This window comes from Antennarius striatus, chromosome 12 (genome assembly GCF_040054535.1).
Source record: "Antennarius striatus isolate MH-2024 chromosome 12, ASM4005453v1, whole genome shotgun sequence".
Lineage (NCBI taxonomy): Eukaryota > Metazoa > Chordata > Actinopteri > Lophiiformes > Antennariidae > Antennarius > Antennarius striatus.
Genome location: NC_090787.1, coordinates 14386017 through 14409119, shown reverse-complemented (window position 1 = coordinate 14409119; position 23103 = coordinate 14386017). Strand labels below are relative to the sequence as shown.

The 23103-nt window shown below is 41.6% G+C and overlaps 2 protein-coding genes across 8 annotated transcripts in view; both read left to right on the top strand.

Moving 5' to 3' along the window:
• LOC137604881 (FERM, ARHGEF and pleckstrin domain-containing protein 1) overlaps nucleotides 1–19849 on the top strand; it is a 46575-nt gene extending 26726 nt beyond the window's left edge. For 3 of the 6 annotated variants that reach the window (XM_068329087.1, XM_068329086.1, XM_068329088.1), the window contains exons 3-27: nucleotides 208–312; nucleotides 401–443; nucleotides 1362–1440; nucleotides 2547–2644; nucleotides 3983–4097; nucleotides 5234–5381; nucleotides 5523–5618; nucleotides 5705–5868; nucleotides 6008–6076; nucleotides 6165–6240; nucleotides 6486–6690; nucleotides 10367–10554; nucleotides 10837–10926; nucleotides 12052–12185; nucleotides 13032–13113; nucleotides 13205–13442; nucleotides 13541–13671; nucleotides 13811–13879; nucleotides 14473–14562; nucleotides 14831–14913; nucleotides 15488–15600; nucleotides 15828–15991; nucleotides 17752–17859; nucleotides 18434–18585; nucleotides 18663–19849. In XM_068329087.1, the coding sequence (XP_068185188.1) occupies nucleotides 208–312; nucleotides 401–443; nucleotides 1362–1440; nucleotides 2547–2644; nucleotides 3983–4097; nucleotides 5234–5381; nucleotides 5523–5618; nucleotides 5705–5868; nucleotides 6008–6076; nucleotides 6165–6240; nucleotides 6486–6690; nucleotides 10367–10554; nucleotides 10837–10926; nucleotides 12052–12185; nucleotides 13032–13113; nucleotides 13205–13442; nucleotides 13541–13671; nucleotides 13811–13879; nucleotides 14473–14562; nucleotides 14831–14913; nucleotides 15488–15600; nucleotides 15828–15991; nucleotides 17752–17859; nucleotides 18434–18585; nucleotides 18663–18744 (2922 nt within the window). In that variant the 3' untranslated portion in view covers nucleotides 18745–19849. Of the gene's footprint in view, nucleotides 1–207; nucleotides 313–400; nucleotides 444–1361; nucleotides 1441–2546; nucleotides 2645–3982; nucleotides 4098–5233; nucleotides 5382–5522; nucleotides 5619–5704; nucleotides 5869–6007; nucleotides 6077–6164; nucleotides 6241–6485; nucleotides 6691–10366; nucleotides 10555–10836; nucleotides 10927–12051; nucleotides 12186–13031; nucleotides 13114–13204; nucleotides 13443–13540; nucleotides 13672–13810; nucleotides 13880–14472; nucleotides 14563–14830; nucleotides 14914–15487; nucleotides 15601–15801; nucleotides 15992–17751; nucleotides 17860–18433; nucleotides 18586–18662 lie in introns of those variants that run through there. The other 3 variants (XM_068329089.1, XM_068329090.1, XM_068329091.1) reach the window with 3 other exon arrangements.
• Nucleotides 19850–21098: 1249 nt separating this feature from the next.
• The window catches only part of zmp:0000001200 (dedicator of cytokinesis protein 9), a 70803-nt gene continuing 68798 nt past the window's right edge, over nucleotides 21099–23103 (top strand). For both annotated transcript variants that reach the window (XM_068328406.1, XM_068328405.1), the window contains exon 1: nucleotides 21099–21448. In XM_068328406.1, coding sequence (XP_068184507.1) covers nucleotides 21332–21448 — 117 coding nt within the window. In that variant the 5' untranslated portion in view covers nucleotides 21099–21331. The remainder of the gene's footprint in view (nucleotides 21449–23103) is intronic.

The following is a 23103-nucleotide window of genomic DNA, read 5'->3' as shown; positions in this document are numbered from 1 at the left end:
GATTGACAGGTCTATCAAGCTGCGTTACCTTTTATCAGTGCAGCTTTGTGTCCATTTTATCATTGAGCTTTCCCTAAGTTTGTCTTTTAGAATAGACGTGACATGGATTAAACTGCTGAGAAAAAAAGACCTGCCATAAAGACACAAAAGTCATAAGACTCTTATTTAACTACAACTCTCTATTGTCTTTCTTTCTTTTGTTCGTAGCAAAAAGCCTCAGGCAAGGTGCTGTTTGACCTGGTCTGCTCCCACATGAATCTCATTGAGGGCGACTACTTTGGCTTGGAGTTTCAAAACCATCAAAAGATGATGGTGAGTGAGGATGAGAATGAAATCAGTAAATATGAGCTTCTTTGTTGTGCTTCTGAATATTCAATTATATCTGACCTTATTTCCACAGGTTTGGTTAGACCATATCAAACCCATTATCAAGCAGCTCAGACGTAAGTGCTTCTGAATATTCAACCATATTTTCTTTCCAGACATCCTCATGTTACAGTTTTATCTGGAATGCATATCCGTCACATCTTTTAAGAGCAAATCTACAGTGTTATCCATGAAATATACCAGTCACAAACTGCATTATTTAAAACCTTCATAATAATGACTTAATATCCTTCTAACACACATGTGTCAAACTCAAGGTCCGGGGGCCAAGTGTGGCCCGCCATATCATTTTAGGTGGCCCGCAAGGGCATAAAGGGTCAGACGGTCTAAAAATAAATAGGTCAGAAGTGTACTTTGAGCAAAACTACATTTCCCACAATGCAGTAATTAAGCCCATTTTAACATTATTCTTCATTCACTAGGATAGTTAGATTGTTGATTGATGGACTACATAATCTGACATAATTAAAAGGAATTATGTCATAAGAGAGAAACAAACAAACATGTTTTTTTTCTGTGCAACTGTAACTTGAATAATGAATAAATTCAGACTCATTAAGCATTAAGGAGTAGTTACATTTATATTACATTACATTTATAAGTCACATCTGGCCCTTTGAGGACAGCCATTATGCTGATGTGGCCCTCGGGGAAAATGAGTTTGACACCCCCTGATCTGACACATTTCAACTTACCTGAAGACAGGATTCATTGCAATGTTGAAAAAGTGAAGTATATTTTGTTTTAATTGAAATCTCTCACTCTCTCTCTCTCTCTCTCTCTCTCTCTCTCTCTCTCTCTCTCTCTCTCTCTCTCTCTCTCTCTCTCTCTCTCTCTCTCACACGCACACACACACACACACACACACACACACACACACACACACACACACACACACACACACACACACACACACACACACACACACACACACACACACACACACACACACACTCACACACACACACACACAGGACCAAAGCACACAGTTCTGAGGTTTGCTGTGAAGTTCTTCCCTCCAGATCATGCCCAGCTGCTGGAGGATCTAACAAGGTGAGCCTGTTTCCACATAATCACATCACTTTAATCTCTACATCCAAATGGCAGTAGATTTTGCATGTATACACTATATTTCAGTGTACAAGTAAATTAATTCAACTGTGACCTGAATTGCACTAGCATAAATGCAACACATTCCCTGGTTCCCAGTAGATTTATTGCCTGCTCACATATCATAGCTCCCATGTTTCAGATGGAATCGTCTGGGGATTAGCGTGGAGCTGATAATTTTCTGTTGTCTGTGTCCTAATATGGCATCGGTTTTCTCTGTCTGGTGAAGAAATACTAAGCATATTGAATGAGAATGCAGTTCTTGATTCTGGATCCTCGAAAACGATTAAAAGAAAAGAAAAATATGTTTAAAACAATTCAAATATAAACCATAGAGAATGTTTCATTCATTTTGAATGACTCATTTGCATATCCGTGTCACCATGTGGATCACTGCCACTGGCTTATCATCGGTGATACCACTTTTGTGACAACAAAAATAAAAGTTCTTCTTAATGACTCTGATGGAATCCGATTTTAGGATCAATTAATAATGGCCAAACCTCCACATATTTAACCTGTATGTGTAATGTAATGTAAATCTTCCTTAATATCTGACATATAGTAAAATGTACTTTACACTTTTACACACCGTAGCCTCATCTTTAAACATGGAGCAGTCATGCATCATAACAAGGATAATAGGTTGTGAATATTGTTAAATGCAAGAATTAACAGCACAGTGTAGGCATATGTCTGGTCACTCATGTTAAGTAGTCTTGATCAGGATATTTTATTTGAAAACTTGCACAGGTAATGTGTTACACAATGGAATAAAAATACCCACAGAGACATGTGACATAGGCTACAGTCAGTAGGCAACTGACGCAGATTTATTATCTTTTTTAAATTTTTTTGTTATAATCTCAGGATGTGCATCAACCAACAATAATTCACTCATCCCAACTTTGGGATGTGCATTAAATCACTCGGTTGTTGTTTTGCACATTTCATTCAAAATAACCTGATTCTGAGATTCTAATTCACTAAAATGTACTCTTGTTCCAGCAGCAGACGCCTGTAAGACAGCTGTTTGTGTTTGTGTCCAGGTACCTGTTTGCCCTCCAGATCAAACAGGATGTTTCAGGTGGACGTCTGACCTGTAATGACATGAGCGCTGCGCTGATGGTGTCCCACATTATCCAGGGTAAGCTCCTGTTTCCTTATTTAATTCAAAGACCAAAGAGATGACTGATCAGATAACTGGCTTTGAAGACGCGCTATGCTTTTTGCACACAGAGCTTATCATCAAACATTGTCATGTAGCATTCTGCACACCATTGAAAATCGATTATCTGTGTTGCCATGGATACCTTTCAGTCAGATGATTGAACGTAATCTTACAGAAGTGCTTGTTAACAACCACACGTATCATGGTGCCGTAGGAAATACTGAGCATATTCATAACCTCACATTTCTGAGACACATCTGCTACATAAAAATGATCAGAGACAACATTCATTCTGACGAGATCAGTGAAGTTAGACATGCAAAAGAGTCAGTTTTTGTTCGTTCTCCCACTAGAGACTTCTGAGACTCAAATTATATTTGCCAAGGAAAGTTGAATCTATCTGTAGAGGCTATGTGTGTGTCGTCACAGTAGGCGTAAGTCACTCTATTTCACATCCAGTTATTGGCAGAAAGCTCTTACTGAGGCTGCATTACCATTCAAATGGAATGCACCACAATAAAGTACATCTAAACTGGCAAAGATCCTATTGTCAGTACAAACAAATTCAAAAGAAATCTGTGATGTCTTTTCACATACTGTGTAAAGCTGAAGGAAAGGGAAGCGAATAGATCTGCAATTCACAGAAACAAGTGAAAACCATGCACTGAAAAACGAGTCTATGGTTTATCAGCTGACCAACAAAGGCCTTATCACAATTGTCCAGAGGCTCAATATAAGTCAATCCAATATTGTCGGCTTCATAAAGGTCATAAACTACTGCATGCAAACATGTCTCTGCAAAATGTGATAAAGTCATATTTGCACAAATTGTACCATCCTCAGCCACAACGCCCATTGGTGTCCTCTGCAAATCATTCTCACCGGCACATCTCACTCTGAAGTACGAGCATGCATCAAGGCTATGCTGTGTGTATTTCATGTGTGTCTAACTCAGATACTGTACATATAAATGTCAGGAAACTTGATTCTTGTCCACAAGTTCATGTCAAAAGGACATTAGTTCTTTGGTACATTTTAAAGATGACTGTTGAGTTAAACTACCTTTACTTTAAGAAGGCAGAAAATTGTTTCCGCTACAAAAAGTAGATATTTACTAGTATGTTTTTCCACTGAGTCCGACTGAATGGAAATGTTCTACCCTTTATTTTAATGGGTTTGAAAGACATATGATGCTTTTTTTTGTTCCCCGCAAAAAGGGGAAATTAGGCTTGTTCTGTACTGTCGGTACATCCTAAAGGGATGTGGTCTATTCACATCTCTTTTTATATAATGACATGAATCTTTTCATTTCAGCTGAGATTGGGGACTTTGAGGAGAGCCAGTGCCGGTCACACCTCCTCAACAACAACTACATCCCAGATCAAATGCCCCTGATTGACAAGATCATGGACTTTCACTCAAAGAACATGTGAGTATTTTTTCAAATGCAGATGCGAGGACACAAGGTATTTCCTTAATGTAGTAATAGTTACTAAGTTTGAGGTCAGTTTGGGGCCATTAGCATTTATTCTGCTCTGCCATGAACAGGAGAACTTGTCTTAGATTGTGTATGTCCCATGGGAAAGTTTTACTACGTAGGTGACACATTCAGGAAAACAGCCATTGAATGAATAGATTCTTTCTTAAAAGGGCTCTGTGTTGCGACACATAAACTCAGAAATGTTAGACGTTATAAGTTGTTTTACTGCTTCTGGTCAGAAGTGGCTACTCCAGGGACAAAAGGCTGCCTTCTAACAGACTCACACAGCTGTTGTCAGCTGGGTTATAGGTGAAAACCCCACATTTCTTTTCTAACATGCTTAACGCACAAGTTAATGTGAAGTGCAGCTTGTTATAAACTTGGCATTTCATACTTGGATTTTTAAGAGGGGTATGCCCTTAGGAGTATAATACTGGAAACTTTCCAGATCTGTTCCTGCCTTCCTCCTTTTAAAATGTCCTCATCAGTACACACATTTGCTTTGCCAACCCTACACAACCCACACCTCTGTTACAGTGAAATATGTCAGAGAGAAACACACACACGTCTGCAGCTCCAACAGTAGCTCCATTTGATTTGACTTTTCTTTCTCCACCCAAGGATCGCCAAGTTGATAACTGTAATCGCAGTTCTTTTGGCCGTGTGGCCGGGCCAGTTTAAACTCTTATTAAGTACCACAAACAGGAAGCAGGAAGACATATCCACTGATAAGAATTAGCAAGGTTAGTTAGCTTCTGCAGCCCCTCCCCATGCTTCCACGGCTGCTCAAAAAAAGTCAGATAAACATGAGGATTCTGGTTCCACACAGATTTGGTCTTTTACCTCGATTAGAAACACAACCAGATGACATGACAGAATGTAGTGTATCTCTCTAATCTGTTGAAAGCATAATAAATGTGACAGTTTGCACATGTTGAGTCAAAGTCTGTATAGAAATATATTGATGTCCAGATAATGTCTTCATTATTCTGTGCTTTTATCAATTTTTGTGCAACATTCAGGGTATAGGACAAAGATAAACACCTTAATCAATAACAGTATTGATGTGTTGTGTGTTTTGCCAGAGGTCAAACACCAGCAGAATCAGACTTTCAGTTACTAGAAGTGGCACGTAGGCTGGAGATGTACGGGATTCGCCTCCACCCCGCTAAGGACCGTGAGGGCACGAAGCTGAGCCTGGCTGTGGCACCCACCGGTGTCCTGGTGTTTCAGGTGTGTCCCACACTTCAAGTCCTGGCATCATGTAATTGTGAAAATTATTGGGTTTACTTTAGTAGATATTATTTGGGGGTAGAACTGAATGTTCATCAAAGCTTGAGGTCCAAAGGTTTGGGGTTTTTTTTCCAACTGCAGGGACACACAAAGATTAACGCCTTCAACTGGTCTAAAGTCCGTAAGCTGAGTTTCAAGAGGAAACGCTTCCTCATCAAACTGAGGCCAGACCTGAATGTGAGTCACATCTTGTGATAGCAGTGTCAAATACAAAAGTTCATCAGTGCCTGGGGCTGTAAGTTATGTTTTTGTGTGTCCCTTAGAGTTCATATCAGGACACTCTGGAGTTTCTGATGGCCAGCAGAGACTGTTGTAAAATATTCTGGAAGATCTGCGTGGAATATCACGCCTTCTTCCGCCTCTTTGAGGAACCCAAGCCCAAACCCAAGCCCATGCTGTTTTCACGAGGCTCCTCCTTCAGATTCAGGTTATCAGTGTTTTCAAGTCAAGCTGCTCTCCGTCTGTCAGGACTCTCATCCCTGAGCAGCATCTTCCTATTATGTAAAGATCCATCTCAGCCCTTTTTGAATACCTCATTATTATTGCTCATGTACTTGTCTCTGCAGCGGTCGCACACAGAAGCAGGTGATTGATTACGTGAGGGAGTCCGAATTTAAAAAGCTCCCATTTGACAGGTAAAGGCTGCAGACTTGTTTGACATATCAGGTGCAGAAAGAGACGCAAAGAGTGTTAGACACTGACCTTTAACATCCCGTCTGCCAGGAAACACAGTCGGGTCCAACACAACAGCCGTCTGTCACCATTGCCTTCTCCACGCCACCATGAAGTGCCAACAGAAGTGAGTTTTTCTGGTTTATAAACACTTAAATGTTGAGCCACCAGTTTAAACATTATTCAACTTTATTAATTCACACCTCAGTCAGTGCACCTTTGGGAACGAGTTGCACCTCTTATTGTGGGTCCATGATGTACTTTTATGAAGATTTAATTCACACATATGTTTGAGTCATTTTTAAGGACCTGGTCATCAATAAATCTGGCCTTTAAATTATTTCATTCTCAACCTCTGTCTCTTTTTGTCAGAGTGGTGCCCCGGGAGTGGACTCTCCTCCTCTTCGCCATTGGAAGGAGCCTGTGTTGGTGAGTGCTGAAGACCCTTCATCCTTGAGGACGAGGATGAGCCCTTCTCCCCAGAGGAACGGTCACAACGACAGAACAGGGTCTGTGTCCAGGATCGAGGAGACAAGAGGCTCAACGCGGCAGACCTACCCAGAACATCTGTGTGCAGGTCCAGCATCGCTCGCTACCAAAGCCAGCAGCTCTTCCATGCTCTATAAAGACAGTGATGTAGATAGTGACTATAGCTTAAGCAGAGACCAAGCTAGACGACTGAACGACAGTCATGAGCAGCAGGTCTTACGCCACCATCGGTCAGGTTCTGGAAGCATGCATGTTGCTCTGCAGGGCCAGCAAGAGGTGTCTCTTGGTAGGATGCATCCCTCCCTGAAGGAAGCGGCCCACATGAGCCACGATTTAGACGATTCCCCGAAACATTCTTACCGAAACGTTGAACAAAATCTTGTTCATAGCACTATGGCAGACCTCCCTCCACATAGTAGAGTACGGTATAGCAGCAGCGCTCTCACAGCAACACACATGGGTCCAAAGAGTGTGGTCACAGGTCATCCCATTGACGCCCGCCATCAAGCAAGCTCCCTCAGTTTTGTTGATCATAATGGCTACGGCTTTACTTCCCATCCCCCAGATGAGGGCAGATACTCACCCATCCCAAGTCGCTCTCCCCGTTTACAAAAGCCCTCTAAAGTGCGTCACTTCCCAGACTCAAACCAGAGAGCATCCTCCCCAGAGCAAGAAACCCGTCCTGTTCTGTCTCGGGCCGAGCGCATGGCTGCTCTGGAGCGCCGCATGATGGCCAATGGCCTCTCAGCACCGGGACGCTCCAGCTCCCGTCTGGGGCAGAGACGCTCCAAGCGGGCTGGTGTCACCCACCTGGGAGCAGTTCAGATGAGCGACTGCTCCACCACCAGTGGTTCAGAGTCCAGTGAGTCTGAAGTGGAGACCAACAGGGGTGGCTGCAGCAGCCCCCTAATATTTGGCAATCCAGTTGAGACCGACTCCCCTTCCGTCATACCCAGAAACAAGTTCTCCTTTGGCAGCCTCCAGCTGGATGAGGAAGCGGATGAGGAAGGATGTCATGCGTTTAGTGACGATGAGAGCTCACAGATTTTCAGCTGCTAGTGCACATAGAGGTTCCCATTCACCTCCCCTGGAGAGTTAAAGGGGTTCAATTCAGGTTAAAAGAATTAAAAATGGAGTAAAAACAGTCATACCTGTGAGAAAACTTCAGTAGATCTCATGAAGGAAGGATTTCGTTCAGGGTTTCCCTTTTTGTTGCATGTTTGAGGTTTTCTTTTCCAGTCTGCTAGATCTTTGAGTCAAGTGCCATGATAGAGTTGAACACTGAATAACTGGTAATGATAAAACGTCAAACAGTTGGTGTATCTGATCAGGTCATTTTAAAACATGAGAATGATATGAAGAGTATCTATTGTCACAGTTGCACTTTTTCTGGTCTGCTTTGCATTCACTGAGTGTTTGAGATAATGCTCTGTTAACACTGTCAGGCATTGAATACTCAGTTACTGGTTGATGCTGTATCTCAGATGCCTTATGAACTTTTACAGGAATACAAACAAGTCATGTCAAGATGACTTTGTAGGCACTAATTGGGAATGATTACATCTTATAGTTATTGTTTTTGAGAGGTTAGTAGATTCTATATATATTTCCTACTTGAAAGTCAAAGCCACATGACTAAACACCTGCTGCAGAGGAGGTTTGGTCAACGCACAACAACTTTTATCTGACATGTCCTCATGCTCACTGCCCCTATTAAAGAACTACAGCTCCCATCAGGTTTAGTGTCCACGAGTATTTTCAGTCTTAAAGAAAAGGCACTGCACTTTTGTTCGTCAATTCTTCAGGTTTCTTTTGCCCTTCTTTTATTATTTTCCTGTTATTTTCCTTTTGACATATTTCTATTCTTTCTTGTTCTTTGTTTCTGTCAACAAGAAACTGTCACATTTCTGTCTTTGTTTTTCCACAACTGCATGTAAACTCTTGGGCAGTCTTGTGTGGCTGGAAGGACATACAATACTTTCCCTTCTCTGCAAAGATCCAGCCAACAGTTAATTATACAGCAGATATTGCAATTAATATTAATGGCAGGAGGCTGGTAATATGCAGGAAAATCAGATGATTGTTGTGCAGGACTATTTGCATTTAGCTCACTTAACAGCAGTGCATGTGCCTCCTGATTCTTAACATGATCCAGACATGGTCAGGATGGCGCTGTGAAATCAAAGAGAAGTCATCTCTTAGATGAAGTTACTGGATCTTTGCAAAGGAAGGGAAACATCTCTGGTGCACATGAGCGATCCCACACACCTGAAATGGGTCCGTGCAAACACACCCAGAGCAGATAAAAAACATCAAAATATAAATTTAACTTCAAATATCTAATGTGTGTGGATGTGGCTCAAAGTCTCAGGTCTGTGGGTCTTGGTGTCCTTCAGGATGTTTCTGGCATTTTCACGTTATTCTGTTCTGCCTGTGCTCGTCTTTGCATGTACAGATTGTGCTTTGGTCACTTTACTGTTTTTTCTTTCTTTAATTTGTGTAACTGGAGAACGTGATGCGAGAGCTGAATGTAAGACTAGAACACCAAGCAGTTTTATTACGGACAGCACTTTAATACACGGTGTGTAATGGGTGTTTCTGCTGCTCATTTTTTCACTGATACCAGTAAATTGATGTGTGTTAATGGGTTGAATGATGCATGTTGTTGCTCTTTTCCAATGATTCTTTCAGTGCAGTAACAATGAAGCATTCATAAATTAACTCAGGTCTAGAAGGGGTGCATGTATTCACTCCTCTGTTACCACACTTTACCATTCTACTCTCATTAACTCTCTCAGACTGTCCCTCTGGTCGCTCCCCGTCTTTGACAAACTTATGCTGCTTTTCTCAAGATTTATGTTCACTTAATCATGTATATATTTTATTTTTAGTCAATAAAGGCAACCTTTATGACGTCAGACTTTCTGAATCTTTTCTAAGACCCCAATCATTGTTCAGAGTAGAGCCTCTCTCCTTCATTCCATTCTCACTGTAGTTCTGTAGCCTTGTTGATGAATGTTTGTAGTTTTTCACCTTTTGTATTTTTCACCTTTTGGTTTCCCCTCCGTTGTCCCGCAGATATCGTAGCAAACCTTTCCCAGAGTTGTACTGGTGTGTCCAGTCAAGTCTGGTTCCAGTCAAGTGTTATTTTTGTTCATGTTATCATTTTTATGTTTTGTGCCAACATACCAGTGGACAGAAGAAAGAGGTGTGCATGTTGCAGTTCAAGTATAGTAAGTAAGCTGAGTGAAAATGATCTGCATAGATGATCGCAGGGGGTGTATTCCTGCTGATCCTCATGCAGGTTACATCTCAGAGTGTGTATCACTGAGGCTCTGCCTGAACTTCAGTAGGTCATGCCTGATATTTCACTTTCTGCAGGCAGACTCCCCCCCCCCCCCCCTAGTGAAATATATTTATCAGAAAACCTGGTTCTGAGTCAAACTGGATCTGTAGACACTTAGGGGTTTAGCCTGTATTCTTTTTCAATGAAGGATGTCAGCTGCAAGTGACAGCCTGTTACATGATCAGTAAATCCTTCCTCTCCTCTGTGAGAAGATAGTATTATAGGTATTGTCCTAAAACAAATTAATTCACAGGGATGTAAATCATAGAAACACAGAACAATTGGAGATTTTGCTGAAGGAATCTGTACAAGTCATGCGACATATTTCATTTTTCCAAAACAGTTTTGAGTGATTTTTCTGTCAATCTGCTCATCATCAACCTATCTCTGATTTATTCTATCCTCCTTCTGGTTGCAGGTATGGGGTCCAGCAGCCCCCACCTGCCCGTGTCGTCCGGTCACCCTCATGGGATGGTCAACGGCCAGAAGTCGCTGGAGCTCTTCGGTCACAGTCCAGACGGCCGGCAGCCTTCCCCTCTCACCAGCCCGCTGCTCAACGACGCCTGCAGCATTCGCACCGATGATGAAGACGAGGTCCGGAGGAAGGTTGGTGATTTGGAGGGAAGCTTCTGTGGAATGACAACAGCAATATGATCTCTGAGAATCTGCTTTTTATGATCAAATTTTAAAAAAAAACAAAAAACTCAACTTAACTTGTGCTTCAAAGCTCAAAATAGCTTCAGACCTACATTACCAGGCCTGGATAACCCTCCACAGGGACCGAAGCTGAGTGTTTTCTAGGTTTTCAACATGACAATAAACACTAGTTGAACTGTTAGTTGGAGACTTCTTTCTCACACTCGACTCTCTGTCATGATGTCATTGCAGAGGTTCCCAACAGACCGGGCCTATTTCATTGCCAAGGAGCTGCTGACAACAGAAAGGACATACGTGAAGGACCTGGAGGTTGTGATCGTGGTATGAAAAGCTAATCCTGCTCACCAGCACGCTGCATCCATTTGTTTTCTCCTGCTCTTTCCTCCAGGGAGAAAACATTGATCACTCCAGTTAGCCGCTCCGGTGCCGACCGCCCGCCATAACGCAGAGTCAGACAGTGACGCAGGAATATTCTAGCAGATGAGATTTCATTTTGTATTAATTCCCCTCGCTCGCTCTCAGAAATATATTCATCTGTCTCGCTCAAGGCTGTGAATACTAAACTGGGCTGGGGTTGTTGTTCTTGTTTTTTTTCTGCGGAGATGAAGGGATTATTTAGCTGCGGGTTTTCTGTTCCGTCCGTTTCCTTACATTTCACCGGGTTCAAGCTATGGTGACACCGTAACGTTCGATGTTATCTCCAATCAGAAGAAAGCAGGATATTAAAAAATGCTGTGGAGAACGAGGTCGCGCTAAAAAGCTGCCATTGTCTGTTTCGACACACACATGTGAAGAAAATTCATCATTCCACTTCGCTGACACATGTAAAAGCTTCAGCTTTTCTCAACCAAAGCTTCGCATAACATCTCGTAAATATTTGGGTGGGCTTATGTCCTTGTTCTTTTTTTTTTCCAGTTGTGTGTGTGTGTGTGTGTGTGTGTGTGTGTGTGTGTGTGTGTGTGTGTGTGTGTGTGTGCGCATGCAGTTGTGTGTGTGTGTCATCTCTCTCTTCCCATACACTGGTTGGTGCTGCTGTTTGGGGTGAAGTCATCTGAACAACAGCTGGCTCTTCTTCTCAGCACACACTCCTTTATCGTAAAACTTCCCCTCTGCATTCATGTCAGCGAAAATAAAGCGTTTCCTGTCCAACGTGCCCTCTCACTCCACATCCGATGTTTGACTGAGAAAGATGATGATAAGAATGATTGGCATTGATTCTTCAGTTCATCCTCAAAGAATTCAAGGGGCTTAAGTGTGAAGCTTATGTCTATTAGACTGAAGTCAAGCAGCAGCAAACCACTGATAGTTATCATTCCTTCTTCCTTCAACAGCCTGGCTTCAGATGAGAAAATCAGGACTTGACTTTAAACTTCATTTTAAATCCTTGATTTGAATAAAACTGTATTTTAATAACGTGTGCTTACATGTAGGTATTTGTGGTTTTAGTCTTTCCAGAATGCCATAGGTCAAGATGAGGAGACTCCAGACTCTTTGAAGAAAACGGTCTTTTCCACCTTTGAGCCTCTGCACACGTTCCACACAGGATTTCTCAGGGAGGTGGAGCAGAGGTTGGCCCTGTGGTAAGACTCACTTCATTCCCTGATACCCTAAATGGTCCCGGAGGGGTTGTGGGCGTAAGCAGTGACATCAGCAGTTAGAGATTTTAGGCCCATTTGTCACAACTTCAATGTAACACAGTTGTAATTTTTTTATTGTCGTGATGGCCTTTTGTTACCCATGGGTTTCTGCTCTCTGCTTAATGACACACACACACGCACACACACACACACACACACACACACACACACACACATACACACACACGCACACACACACACACAATGATACATAAACTGATAAACTGTCGGAATTAATGACAACAATTTGCAGACTGTAGATGATGATTTTGATTAAATCCTGTTTTGGCTTCCAGAGGTCGTTAAATTTCCAAATTAAAGTTGAAAGTTAAATTAAACAAGACTCTGCTGATAGGAGCCCAATTCAAATGCGTAAGCCAATAATGTGCACAACACGTGTCTTTATTTAGCTTTGCATATACAAATAATGTAGAGAGGTGCCTTTGTTGTTTGACAGTGATTAGAAGGCTCTATGCCCAATATCAGGAAGTGTTTTACAGAGGATGGCTAAAATGCAGCATGAGTTTATTTATAATGGTTCCCCTTTATTCTGGCCCTGACAGCCAACATGTTTAAACACAAGCTCAATGGAGACACCTGCTGGTGGGTTTCTTTCCAAAGTTTAAACAACCTTTTCCAACTTGTTGGAGGTTTTCTGGATTAAGGTGAAGCTCATCTAAATAATAGATGAGCTTTTAGAGCTTCTGTGTTACCTCTCAGTTCATTTGCTGTTCACTGGACCCTATAATGCTGCAGAGATAAAAACACGCTGATGTTTGTCTGTTTCAGGGAAGGACGCTCCAACGCTCACGTAAAAGGAGACTACCAGCGTATCGGAGATGTCATGTTGAAGAACTTGGAGAGCTTGAGGGTGAGGCGCCAGTCTGCAGAAAATTGCTCATTTATTTAGTTTTTGCAGTGATGGACTACAACACATTTATGTATGTTATCTTTATCCACAGCCCCTGACGGTGAGTTTGCATCGCCAGTCGGAGGTCCTGTTAGAGCTGGAGAAAGCGTGCAGGTCTTCCCACAGATTGGAGGGTCTCTGTAGGGACTTTGAGCTGCAGAAAGTCTGCTACATCCCCCTGAACGTCTTCATTCTGCGGCCTCTGCACCGCCTCATCCACTATAAGCAGATCTTGGAGCGCCTGTGCAAACACTATCCAGCTACTCATGTGGATTTCAGGGATTGCAGAGGTACCAGACTAAGACCAGTGTTTCTACAACCACGCCCTAGGTCCTTCAAGGAGATTTTGTAGAGTAATAAAACTTTGTCATGCCTGTTTGGTCTGTAGCCGCTCTGGCAGATGTATCTGAAGTGGTGGATCAACTCCAAGGAAGCTTAATCAAGATGGAGAACTTCCAGAAGCTCCTAGAATTGAAGAAGGATTTAATTGGACTTGACAATCTTGTGATTCCTGGTCGAGTGAGTTAAAAGATTTTTTTTTTTAAATTGGTCTGGTAGAGATTATAACTCTCTCTTTCTGACTCCCTAGCATCAACATTTTGACAAACATATGCCTGGTGTTGTGTCTGTAATAAATCTTTTGCATTCTCTCCCCCAGGATTTCATCAGATTGGGCTGCCTCAGCAAACTGTCTGGAAAAGGTCTCCAACAACGAATGTTTTTCCTGGTAACCTCCTCTCTCATATTCCTGGTCTGATTAAACATGAACTCAGCTGAGCGTATTCCTCCACCAAGGCCCAGCAGTTTTTTTTAAATTAAATTAAACCTTAATCCAAATTTCAATTATTAGCCTGAACTAATAAAACTATCCATTCCACAACTGACTTATCATAGCTGGAACATTTGTATTGTCAAAAACAAGTCAAAAGAAATAACAAATGGAGCTTCCTTTCTTTGTGCAGTCCTTTGAAACATCATCTTTGTTTAATTCATTCCAGCTATAAATTTCTCACACTTTGTCAGATAAATAAAACCACATGTTGCCTCAAAACTGGACTGTTTTATGGTATTCAAATGTTTTGCACATGTGTTTAGTTTAATTGGAAAAATAGCTTCAGTAATTATTTATGGTATGACGAAGCTGTGGAATAATATATATTAATAATGTAAATTAACAACAAGTATGCACTTTTCATTTCTTTCTATTATCAGCTAGGTTTTATGGTTTTCACTACTTTTGTGACTGAAGACCATTTGTTTTGTGATTCAAAAAATATGTTTCTTTAATCGATTCATTTCCATTATTTGTTTTAATCTCAGTTCAATGACGTCATTTTGTACACCAGTCGAGGGATGACAGCGACCAATCAGTTCAAAGTTCACGGGCAGCTGCAGCTCCATGGGATGACAGTAAGTATCTTTCATTTTAACACAAGGTGCTTCAATAGATTGTCACCAGTTTGTTATTACTGAAGATGACTTATTTAAAACAGCTCAAGCACACACACGTAAACACACACACCCACACACACATGAACGTACTGTCAGGATGACTACTCTCGTCCTGGTCTCTCTTTTTTATCACCATCCTTCCCTTCGTCTTTAGTTCTGTCTATTTCGGTCGTCGCTGTCCCAGATTCTGCTGCTGTCTAATGTTTTTTCTGTGTTCTGCCTCCAGATCAGAGCGAGTGAGGAAGAGTGGGGTGTACCTCATGCCTTCACATTGGTCGGGCAGCAGCAGTCTGTGGTGGTGGCAGCAAGGTAAGATGGGTGGTTGTGCAGACACCAGTAATGGCTACACATTCTGTAGCCATTATTTTTCATATTCAGGATTTTCTTCTTTCATTTAATATTGAGTTTTCAGGCTTTCAGTCCATTAAGCATAAATTATCCAGTGGATTCTGGTAAAAGTTGGCAGGAGGGTTAAGAAAGGAATAATAAATCAAATTCTGGAGTGGAAGACAGATTCAGGATTTTCTTGTCATAGAAGAAATTACTGAATCTTCATGTAGATGAAGATATGAGACAGTTGTGTATCCATTTTTTTTCCACACTGTGCGTCACTGAGAGAATCATGGCTATCCTCAACCAGTTATGACTGAATTAATAAATTAAGCTTGGGACTTGGGGGTGGTATGTGGTCTAAATCCTTTTTCTTTCATCTTTCAAAGTAACATCTGGCTGATCTAGGTTCAGTGAAATAGCAGACAGTTGATCTGTAACTTTGGAAACAAGGATTGTCAGAACTCCTCCATGAATTCACCTTGTGATATTTTGGTTACCTTGACCAAACCTCACAGTTGTGAATAATAATTACATGTGTTTCTCCCTCTAGTTCACTGACAGAGATGGAGAAGTGGATGGAGGACATAAAGTGGGCGATAGAGATGGCAAAAACCAGCAATGGGCCCTCAACTGACCTTCTGACCAGCAAATTGGAAGACAGCAGTAAGTCACGACACAGGAGAATATTAAATGTGTAATTTAGTTTGTAGTGCAGGAAGGTAATGCGGTATTTATTGATAGAGATGAACTCCATAAGAACATTATGATTAAAGTCCCGGCTGCAGGAAACGACATTTCACCTGTGAAAGCTCTGACACTGTCTGCATTTTAGCTTCTCCCCTCATCACCCTGCTCATTGTCTAGCAGTAACAACATCCTGACTTTCCCAGAATGCCCTGAGGACTCCACAGTGGAGGCGGAGTCTGAGGACGACATAACGGCTTCGCAGACCTCGCTGGAGAGGCCCGCCCCTCACCGTGGTAACACCATGGTGCACGTGTGCTGGCACAGGAACACCAGTGTGTCCATGGTGGACTTTAGCATAGCTATGGAGGTACCAGCCAAACCTCAGCACTCAGCCTCAGGCCTGCTTCTCCACGTCTTCCTCAATCCCTTCTTTATCTGTGTCTGAGTGTGTGCCGCACCTTAATTCACTTTGATTATCTCTCCGTGGGAACAGTATCCTCCTGTGATGCACGGCAACTTAAATATTTCTTATACCTATCAAGAATTTCTTATACCTATTTTAATGCAATTATAGGAATCGAAAATGTATCTTTCCTTTATTTTCGATCCCCCGCCTTGAACAAAGTGAACAAAGCTCTTTGCCAAATTAGTTACATCAATGTGGATTAAGCCTGTGATTACCTGATGAATTGCTCTATTAGCATCAAATTTTTAAAGTCTGGAGTCTGTCATGCTGATACTATGATTTTTCTATTTTTGGTCTCTCTTCTTCTCACCAGCTCGGTGTTCCACACGACCATTACCTTAGATAAATATTTAAGTGGTTGTATGTGAATAATGTGTATTTGCTGTTTATGTGCTGGATTAACAGCGAGGATACTGCTCCCTCCTTGTTTGGCTCACAGCTGCCTGCGTGACGTCCTGTTCTTTTTCTCCTCCCCTGGCTCCTGCGATCTTTCTCTGACTGTCTGTAAATATGGAGATGTGCTAAATGTCCTGACACTAACGGAACAGATCCTGTTTGTGGACCGCCTCCTACCCTGATCTCGTTCTGCTCTGACTCTGTCGCTGTAACTACGTCCTCTTCACAGCCTGGTGTGGATGCACGCCGGCCTCCGTGTTTTTTTTCCTGCCACTGCATGCCTGTGTTTCACCTACTCAGTCTCTGTGTTTCTGTCCTTCCCTCCCTGTCTGTTGTTTTTCTCTCTCTCTTTTCCCCATGTGTTTGTGTGTTCCTCCGTGGTAGAGGACCCTAGTCCAGTCAGTGAGAATAAGGCCCCCCCAGTGGGGCCCCCGAGTGGCCAGGGACCAGTGCCTCTGTCTGTTATCTGCTGGTACCGTGTTCAGAGCCTCTCCTTTAGTGAATCCTGCAGGAGTCTAGAGGTAAAGGAGCCAGGCAGACAGGAATGGAGGAAAAGTTCTTGGTAGAGAATAAAAATGGGATAAAGGTTGATGTTGTGTCATGCTGTATAGATCAGTGACACCAAACCAAGTCAGATCCATGATATACGGATCTTCAGCTCAGTTCATGCGTCGTATTTATAGTCAAAAATGCTGAACAGCAGATTTAAATTCTACTGGGAAGCATGAGGAAACCACTGACACTAATGATTTTCTCGTCAGTTTATTGTCAACGAATGCCATGAAAACCAACAGGATCTCAATTTTGTGGAAAAATACACTACAAAGGAATAACTACATACGTAATAATAAATAAATGAATAGTTATAAATGAATTTGTCACAAAAGGCTAATTTCATTGAACAGCATGGTGCTGGGGAATTTAATGCTTATTGAAATCATTTAGAAGTAATTGTGCTCATGTGGGACAGTTTTTATTGGCATATTAAAACATATTTGGTGTCCTAGTGGGTCTTTATTGCAGCAGGGTGTGGATTATAAATGAAACTGAATCAGAATAAACTGCAGTGGAAAGAACATTTCAGATGATGGAAGTAGGAAGACGCAGACTTAAAGTTCTATTTTTGAGCTTTTCATTGATATTTGTTAGGAAAGAACAAACTTATTTGATGAATAGAGTCACACATTTAAGTGCTGGACATTCCTTGTGAAACTGACGTGACTTTATGGTGTTTCAGATTTCAAAACTGTGTTTTTTCTTTATAGAATCAGCTTTCAGGAAACTTACTGAGGAAGTTCAAGAACAGCAACGGCTGGCAGAAGCTCTGGGTCGTTTTCACCAACTTCAGCCTGTTCTTCTATAAATCTCACCAGGTGATGAACGTTCACTCGTCTTTGTTGGTCTATCTCAGTGTTGACTCCTCTGGGATTAGAAGCCTCACATGCCAGTGTAGAATGTCAAATCTCTGTGTCATAATCGAGGTTTACAGGCTCCCAGGCAGCTTATTTCGATGTTATGGCACACCTCAGTATTTTTATCAGCTAAATATTGTTAGTTTTAACTTTGCATTAAAGTTTGAACAACATCTAATCAATACAAAAAATTTTTTTTAAATATCTGAAGATAGCCATTTTAGTCCTGAAGAAAACCACTCAACAAACAGTTACTGACAGTAAAGGCTCTAGAACACAAGGTTTAAAACAGTTTAAATCACATGTAACGACAAATTAATTACTAATCATTTCTGTCTAACAGATTGATGAAGAATTAGCACTAAGAATCCAGTATAAAATATCACACTCTATATTAATTCCTCTGCTTTATCAGACTACTTGTACATATACTTGTGTAATTTGTGTTTTTCTTCTTACCGTATGTGGATTTCTGCTTGTTTTTTTTATGATTTTCGGTTGAAACTCAGACTTCTTTCTGTCTGTCTTTCCTCAGGATGATTATCCACTGGCCAGCCTTCCTCTGCTGGGTTACTCAGTCACCATCCCCTCAGAGTCTGAAAACATTCACAAGGACTATGTCTTCAAACTGCATTTCAAGTCCCACGTCTACTATTTCCGGTCTGAGAGCGAATACACGTTTGAGAGGTACTGATGCACCTTTTTACGGTCTTGTTGGGTCCTGATTGACAGAGCATTTTTAACAACCCTTCCTCTGCCTGCAGGTGGATGGAGGTCATCCGCAGTGCCACGGTCCCCACTGGTGGCACTCGCGTCCTGAACAATAAAGAACCCCACCCTCACTGAACCGGCCCACCCTGTCTCCACGTGTCATCTCTCCTGGGTGGCATCTTCTCCTCCTGCTCCTCCTGGACTCTCTGCTTTTCTTTACTACACATATGTGGAACATTTGTAAATGCATCCATGCACATTTGGTGCTTTTTAATGCTTTAATGGTGACATGTCCGCTGGTTTAGACTGCATCAGAGACTGCATTTACTGACATTTCTACTCTCAACTCTAAAACCTCTTTTTAAGGATGTCATTTTATACTGTTTTCTAACGGTCTGAACCACTTCCTATCTTTCTGGTTTTACATTTTGCCATTAGTTGTTTTTATAATGACATCTTTCCAAGCTGGTTAAAATATCACTGCATTGTCATGAAGTTTTTGTGTACTTTTTTATTTTATTAAAAACTGCTGCTTTGAAAATGTCCTGCAACTACAGTGCCAAACTGGTTTATATAAATGTCCTGGACTTTTTATTGCTCTTTTGTTACATTGGAGATGAGGAATGTTTCCTGTATTGCATACCATGAAATCATTAATCATGTAAAACAGCCACCCTTTAATGGCTAATGCTCTGTGCACAGCTGCCCAGCACAATGTGTTGTTTAAAAAGAAAAAAAAAACTGATGAGAATATGAAATTATTTTATATCATTGATATGAGCCTCACATTGATCACATTGTGACCAGGGGTAGCTGCCAACACAGATTGATGCCATAAATAAATATTCTATTTGCTGATCTTTGTTGTATGAATATGTTTGAGACTATTTTGCATTTTTTAATTAATTAAGGTCAGCTGTATGGGAAAAAGTGAGAAATAGTCATAATCATTGTATTATGAAAGTTGGTGTAATTGAATGCTTCAAAGATTATGTGTGAAATAAAATAGAAACTTTCAGATCCAAGCGCTGCTGCCCTCACAGAACTAGACTGCCTCCTGTACACAGACTCCAGATCTTTTTATGGGTCTAAATGAATGGAAATATGCATTTGACAAGGCTCTGCAGTGAAGCAAATGAAGTGGAAAACCTCAGTTCTGCTTTGAATTGCAGCGTTTTTTTCCCCCAGACAACAGAAAGCTCTTTGGAAATGAAAGCAATAAAAAATATTCAAGCTTTGATTTGTGTGACTGTTTTTTTTTGTCGAAGCTTTAGAGGACGAGGGAAAACGTGATGTTTCAAGTGATGCAGCTCTACAGCGCGTTTACAGCAGTGACCGATAGATGGCGCCACTGACCAAGATGTTTGATTCGAGGTAGAACCAAAGAAACTAAAGCATTAGAAAGAAATGAATTTACACTGTAGCAAAACTTCTGTTATTATTATTATTATTATTTGTTGTTGTTGTTGTTGTTTTAGTAGTAGAAATAGCAGATTACTATTACTACTACTACTATTTTAATGTGATTACAGTGGTATTTATTTTAGACATAACTCTTAATAGTACTGTACTGTATTTCTGTTTCTAGGCCCCTGCAGCCAGGGTCTGCTCTGTCTTCTCTACATGTCAACAGTTGTGCACCATGACGCAACATTGTGACACCTGCTTTCACGGAACAGCTCTGTCCCATCTAACAAAGAAGAGAAACTAATTCAGTGTATTGTTGGATTGGGGGAAAGATTGAATTTATTATTCAGAAATTATTCAGGTATAAGAAGATCATGTGCATGAAAAACAAAAAAAAACAACAACTGAAAAATGATTGAGGGGTATGCTTCAAGCAGGACATCCAATCCGCCTTGTAGCAATATACAGTAGGTGTGTGAAGATGTAAATATAATTTTAGAATGTTTTTAAACATCATAAATACGCTTTTTTTTCTCTTCCTGAAATAGTATCTCTTATAGTCTATTTTTTTTAGAAATTTTTCATACAAGAACTGCAGCTCCAAGTGTTTCACAACTAAGACATGGCAATAGATTTGGAAGAGACACATAGAAATAGAAAATACATTAAACTTTCTAATAATACAAAAGAAGAGAGCCATTGGATTTAATGTAATTTTGAACGGCTGCTCCCGTGGTCAGGTTTCTGAAACTGATTTCTTTTCTAAAAATCTTTTCTTGGATAAATAAAAGTGATGAATGTAAAATGTGTTTGGAGGAAAACGAACTGGTGAGGTGGGTAGGTGCTTACAGAGCTGTGATTTTGCGTGGGTAGTGATGGTTCACAGGTAAACACCGGTTGGCTGCCCCAAAAGTCCGAGCGCGGCAGTTTCCACGCGCCACGGGGTGGGCGGACCCTTGAGCCGGTAAGGGGCGGAGTGCGACGGAGAGACGACCAGATTATACACCTCCTGTCTGACTCTGACGGCCAATCAGAGACTCCTCAATATGATAATTCATTTTAACAACGATTAATCCGACGCGAGCAGCCACGGCACCGGAATGAAACCAAAAAGCGTTGACTTTTCAAGTCGATAAGTATGCGCTGGAGTGGAGGTGGGAGTGAGTCAGCAGCCACACCACGACGTGACCAGTCTTTGAACTCGTGGGACTGTACACCGGAGGGGATCGTAGAAACGGATAAAGTCGATTCGTTTTTTTTTTTTCTCTCTTAAACTTTGAAAAACTCGTGAATTGAATGACAGCTGTGCGCAACAATGGCGACTCCAGCGCATCCGGAGACGAGGAGATTTACGCGCGGTCTGGGTAAACCTGGCACAGCCGCTGAGCTCCGGCAAAGTGTCTCTGAGGTGGTGAGGACGTCCGTGCTGGTTGTAAGTACACACTTCAGGTCCATCCTTCCTTGTACCTCTCCGGCAAGTGTCACTGTGTCCCTTTTGTGGACCTGCTGTTACGAACAATTTAAGCAAAAAGTCACCTGACTGGAGATCAGCTGCGTGGGAGCACATGTGAGTTTGGTTGGTGAAGAACAACAGGTCACTATGAGTGAAGGGCCCTGAAATAGAAACGTGGGAGTGAATGAATGAAGTCGTTTATGATGGAGAAATACTGAATCTTCACAATGTAAAGGTTTAATTTGTCTTTTTGTTGTGGTTTTTGCAGAAGGACCAGGTGATCTAGAGTGAATGGATGACGTTGTGTTTGTGTGACAGAGATAAAGAAAGAGGATTGGGATAGTTATCCATTCCTTTGTAATACATTCTCTTGACTTTATGAGCTGAAGTGTCAGATTGTCTCTGAAGGAACCTCACTTTCAGACTTTTGTATTTTAGTAATTTGAGCGTCTCTTCCTTCTTGGAGTCTGTAACGAATCTGTTCCTGGTGAAAGTGTTTTGGTGTCACTGAGGGCATCGGTTTCATAGGGATGTACTGAGCTGACATAACACCTCCTCATAGGGGAAAGCATGTTGCCACAGGTTTACGTTTGGAGTGTCCAATGACAGTGACTTGCTGACTCTGATCACCTACTTTGGAGCATCTTGGCCATGAGGACCTGCGGTACACCACCTCTGTACCCTAACCCTAACCTAGTGAGCGTATAAGAATAAGGAATCATCCCTTTTGTTTGTGACTGAGCGTGTTTGAATGTTTGGTGCTCCTGATTTCCTGGAAGATGTTGCTAGGTAACCGAAACGGACACCGTTCAGGCAGGCACTCTGTCAGGGAAATGGAATCCTGAGTCAGGATCTCAGACATCCAACCACACCTTTCTATCATTTATTCATTCTGACTGTGGTGCAGTGCCAGAGGGAGGAGGACACCAATGATACAAGTATGCGTGTGTGGAAATCATCATGTTTCAGGATTTAAATGACTTGTTGAACTCTGCGTGGGACTTTTGTTAGTGTCAGCAGGCATCCAGTCATTCAACTGATGGGCAGAAACGTGCAGAGGCGACTTCAGAGGGCTGGGTTTAGAATCAGAAACCTAACATTTAAAGCCCTGGTTCCTGGCTGTAGTAAACAGTAAATCATTAATAATTACATTTAACATTCAGTTTCAGTTGTAGGTTTATGTCTTTTCTTTCTTTTAAAGGCATGTGATTGACCCTTCAAACACAGGACACAAGCTTGTAACCCTTAGTTCTGCTACGGGTTACTACCCTCTTGCATGCAGACTACCAGTGAACGTATGGCTGAGTTGTTGAGTTCAAGTGTTTGCTAAAGCTTCTCTGTGGGACAAGAATGTGACTGTACACAAGACGGTTGTCCACGCAGAGCACAATTAATTCCTCCACGAAGCACGTAAATACCACAGCAGGAATAGAGGGATCTGTTCCAGGGACATAAAGAGGGGATTGTAGCTGTTGTCACCCGTTCTGATTGTTGTGTCAGCTTGAAATACAATTTTTCTGTCCCTTTGAAGGCCCCATGACACAAAAATTAATTTAGGATCTGACATGAATATGTAGCACATGCTGTCGTACTGGTCAAGCAGAAATTTAGTTCTTTTTCGGGTCGAGTGCTGC